The 4,732-nt window shown below is 55.8% G+C and overlaps 1 protein-coding gene across 1 annotated transcript in view; it reads right to left on the reverse strand.

Annotated features, from left to right (window-relative positions):
• Nucleotides 1–1,519: 1,519 nt before the first annotated feature.
• omgb (oligodendrocyte myelin glycoprotein b) overlaps nucleotides 1,520–4,732 on the reverse strand; it is a 4,847-nt gene continuing 1,634 nt past the window's right edge. The window contains exon 2 of the mRNA XM_030361274.1: nucleotides 1,520–3,861. Coding sequence (XP_030217134.1) covers nucleotides 2,427–3,861 — 1,435 coding nt within the window. The 3' untranslated portion in view covers nucleotides 1,520–2,426. The remainder of the gene's footprint in view (nucleotides 3,862–4,732) is intronic.

Here is a 4,732-nt window from a genome sequence, read left to right on the forward strand (position 1 = left end):
CCAACAAGTTATCTCCTGTGCGCTATCAGCACCTCCTGATGTTGGTGATCATTCCCCGCAGCCAACGTGTCGGGGATGTAGAGTTTCCCGGCTCTGGCTGAAGGTGAGGCCTGTTCAGAGAATATGCCTCATGCTAATATAGTTTTATGTTTAATAGCCGGCTTTCTCCAGGTCTATGCGTTTTATTTTCTTCGCGGTTTCCCCACAGACCTGTGAAGTGTACATCTGAAATGGGATCTTGTCGCAGGCGCTTTACCGGCGAGTACACATCGTTGGTTTTCCAAACTGCTTCTCAGTAAAATGTCACCTCCAGAGGGCAATTAAATCATTAATTAGAATAGTGTTTGTGTGCGTGTGTGTGTGCGTGTATGTGTGTGTGCGGAATGTTTATCCCGCAAGGTGGTTGCGTCTCTATAAACACCAACACACACCCACGCGCACACACACACACACACACACACACACACACACACACACACACACACACACACACACACACACACACACACACACACACACACACACACACACACACTGACACACATTGTAGTTGTAAATTATTTATTAAACTTCGATGTTTGAGTGTAATTGCGTTGTGCAGAATTTGAGGTCGCATGCCATTTCCCAAACCATGACGTATTCCGATAGAAATACACGCATTTAGCTCTCAGCGTGCTGTGCCTCAACACCGCCACAAGAGAGCAGTGTCGGTCCGCGTTAGTCATGAGAGTGAGAGAGAGAGGGAGAGAGAGAGAGGGAGAGAGGGAGAGGGAGAGAGGGAGAGGGAGAGAGGGAGAGGGAGAGAGGGAGAGGGAGAGAGGGAGAGGGAGAGAGGGAGAGGGAGAGAGGGAGAGGGGTGCATGGTTTGGTAAGTCTTTCAACTACCGACCTCCTGTGACAAAGCATTGTGGATGAATAGGCCTGCGGGGAAGAACAGGAAATTGATGAGTAAGCCTAAGCCAGCTCTTGCGTAACCGTTTTTTATCAGCCTAAGCTGAATTTAGCTGCTTATATGATCCTCAGGATCCCAGAGGAGATCCGGAAATAGCGGATGGATTCGGAACCTAGAGTGAACTGGAGTGACTCTTTGTGGGGTTTTTGTGTGTTTTGTGCTTGTATCCGTGCGAGCGTTTGTGTGTGTGTGTGTGTGTTTTTTGGTGTGTCCACACACGTGCATAACCAAAAGATCAACGAAGATACGTATGTTAGTTTTGCACCGACAATACATTCAAATGGCCTAACTGTTGAACTGTTATATTTTCTTTTTCTTGATCTTTTTTCTTTTCTAATCCTTTTATTATTAATTGCACTAGAGCTGAGAGCGTTCTTATTGTTATGGAAAGAAGGTATTTCCTATGCAGATTTACAGAATCTTACAAAACAAGGCTTAGAGTAAGGAAGACCTCAGTTACCTCATCTTTGAACAAATGTTAACTTTGCAAACATTGCAGGATTTCTACAGACCAGTTTTTGTATCATTTTTTTTTACAGCAGAAATGGACTACAACAGGCGTTGAGATTGGGACTGGTGACTAAGACCTATTCATATTCAATATGTTTTCTTTTAGATCGATTCCAGGATTATTTTTTTAACTACAATGCAACAGAAGTTAGCGTTTTTTTAAGTCTGATGTAGAGACTTGTTAAACATTCAATCATCCTACAAACCGATCAATACATTGTCCTATTCCTGGTACTATCATGAAGTATTTTAAAGGGTCCCTATTTTATTTCATCAGATGTAATGAAGATTAGCCATGGCAAGCCATTTATAGATCTACTCTACAGTGACGTCACAAGTGGGCGTGCCATCACACATGTGGGCGGATACTCCATATAGTGACGTCAAAAGTGGGCGTGTCCATCCTAAATTTGGGTGGACACCTCATATAGTGATGTCACACGTGGGCGTGTCCAACGTACATCGGGAGGCTACTTGTGATGTCACTAGAGGGAGGATTTAGGAAACGTCTCGTAATGGGATCCATGAAGCAAGCGGGAACTTGAGCGTCTACGGTGAGCGGTTTGGAGAGGGAAGTGTGGTCGGAGTGGCTTCCTGTTCAGACCCACCAGTGGTTCCCAACCCAGTTGGTGCACGTGAACCCGTTCTGAACTTCCTCCATCGTCGTGCGTCTGCTTCAACCTCCCACATCGTTCTGCTCTCACCTCATCCACCGCGTCTGCTTGTCACATCGAGTCCCAGCGAAGGCACTGAGGGCGCAGCCTGCTCCACCAATCACCAGGCCAGACCGCTGGTACCTTCAGGAGCCCCACCACACCTTCACACCTTCACACCTTCAGGAACGCACCGTCAAACGTCCAAAGCTCGAGAGTCGTCTCCAGGGAGTCCGTGTGCCGCCATGTTGGGTCCGGTCGGGTCCGGGGTGGGGAACCACTGGTGTGAGGTCCCGCCGGAGCTCGGGGCCTCAGAGAACCCGCAGCAGCTGCAGGACCAGCAGCCCCAGGCCGTGGGGGGCCGGCCACAGCCAGCCGGGCCTCCCCGGGGCGGAGGGGGCGCCGGAGGAGGAGGGCACCGACTGGTTGGGCCGCCGCACGCTGCGGGTCCGCACCGTGGTGGTCTTCTTGGTTCCCACGGCGACGCCGCCCGCGGCCAGCAGGGTCCCGTCGGGCAGCGTGGCGCGGGGGTCCCCCCCCAGCCCGGGCGGGGGGGTGACCCCCGAGGACTGGGCCGTGTTCCACTTCCAGGTCAGCGCGGGGTCGGTGTCGTCGTCGGGGGGGGGGCCGCGGCCGGTGAACAGCGTGTGGCGGTGCTGCGTGGCCGAGGGTCCGGCGCTCTCCCCGGACGTCAGGTGGAGGTCCGCCTCCTGGCGCCGCCGCTCCTCCGCCTCGTCCCAGCGCTCCCTCCGCCCCCCGCCGCCGGGCGCCGGCTCCGTCCGGTGCCACCAGGTCCCCGTGGGGTCGGACCCCGGGCCCATGAAGCCCAGGTCCTGGGCGTTGGCGGCCAGCGACGGGAGGTCGTGGGTGCCGTGGTTCCACACCCCCCCTCCCCCCGCCGCGCCGTTGTTGTTGGCCCCGTCGGCCCCCTCGGGCGGGGGCCGGCCGCAGACGAAGCGCCCGGAGCAGGGGCAGCCCAGGACTCGGGCGGGGGTGTACTGCATCCACAGCAGCAGGTAGGACATGTTGACGGGCAGGTGGCACGCCCAGGGGTTCTCCCCCAGCGTCAGCAGCCGCAGCGCCGCCAGCCGGTCAAGCGCGCCGTCCGGCAGCGCCGCGAAGCGGTTGCCGTGGAGATACAGCCGGCTGAGCCGCGGCAGGCGGTCCAGCGACCCGGGGAGCACCTGCACCAGGGAGTTGTGCGACAGGTCCACCGTCTCCAGGGGCGACGGCATGTTGGTGGGCACGGTCCAGAAGTGGTTCCGGCTGAGGTTGAGCAGCCGCAGCGCCGGCAGCGTGTTGTTGATGAACACGGCGCGCTCCAGACGGTTGTCCGACAGGTCCAGCAGCCGCAGGTTCCACTGGTACGCCGTGTCGTTCTTGTCCAGGAGGCGCAGGCGGTTGGAGGAGGCGCGGAGCTGCCACAGGGAGCGCGGCAGGTCCGCCGGGAGCTGGGCCAGCCGGTTGTGGGACAGGTCCAGCGCCCGCAGGTGGGCGTAGCCGCCCAGCTGGCCGTCCAGGTGGTGCAGCCGGTTGTGGGACAGGTTGAGGGAGTGCAGGTTGGGCTGAAGGCCGTGGGGCAGGCGTCTCAGGCCCTTCCCCGAGCAGTCCACCTCCCGGTGGTCCGGGTTGCAGGAGCACACGGAGGGGCAGACCGCCCGGACCCTCTCCTCCCCCAGCAGCAGGAGGAGCAGCAGGAGGTGCGGGAGGAGGCGTGGCAGCGCCGAGGACCTGTGCGGTACGGAGCTGGAGACGGGACAAAGGCACAACACAGGACGGGGTGAGCCAGGGACCTCTCTTTGAGACGACGAATCCGGTTGCAGGCGGAGAAGTTCCTTTGAGAGACGATAAGGATGAACTGAACCGAGCCGCCGGGCTCCTCTGAGCGGAGATACAGACACAGAGAGGAGGAGGATGTGAAAAGGAGAAACGGCTTTTTGGCTGCAGGTGGAGCCGAGATACTGCAGAGAGAGAGAGAGAGAGAGAGAGAGAGAGAGAGAGAGAGAGAGAGAGAGAGAGAGAGAGAGAGAGAGAGAGAGAGAGAGAGAGAGAGGGAGGGAGAGAGAGAGGGGTAAAGAAAGAATAAGAGGGAGTTTAACCGATTCAGAAGGGCTGTGTTGTGTCTATTTATGGCCAAATGAATTGTAATACTCTCTGACGCAGGCACAAACATATATATACACGTGCACACACAAACACACACACATACATGTACACGCACACACACACACGTACACACACACACGCGCACACATACAAGTCAAGTTTCACAGCGCTTGCATTAACACCTAATTATATAGATCAATCAGTCAACCTGACTCACCCGTTTATCTCTCTCTCCCTCCTCCCTCTCTATCTTTGACCTCCCTCCCTCTGTCTCTATTGCCCTCTGTCTGTCTCTCTCTAACTCTGTCTCTCTCACTCTTACTATCTATCAACATCTCTCTCTCTCCCTCTTCCTCTGTCTATGTCCCTCTCCAACTCTCTCTCTTTTTCTCTCTCTCTCACTCTCCTCCCCCTCTCTCTCCCCCCCCTCTCCCTCTCCCTCTCCCCTCCCTCTCTCTCTTATTTTCTATGTCTGCCTCTCTCTCAATACATTTAAAAGGGCTTTAATGAA

Source organism: Gadus morhua, chromosome 7 (genome assembly GCF_902167405.1).
Source record: "Gadus morhua chromosome 7, gadMor3.0, whole genome shotgun sequence".
Lineage (NCBI taxonomy): Eukaryota > Metazoa > Chordata > Actinopteri > Gadiformes > Gadidae > Gadus > Gadus morhua.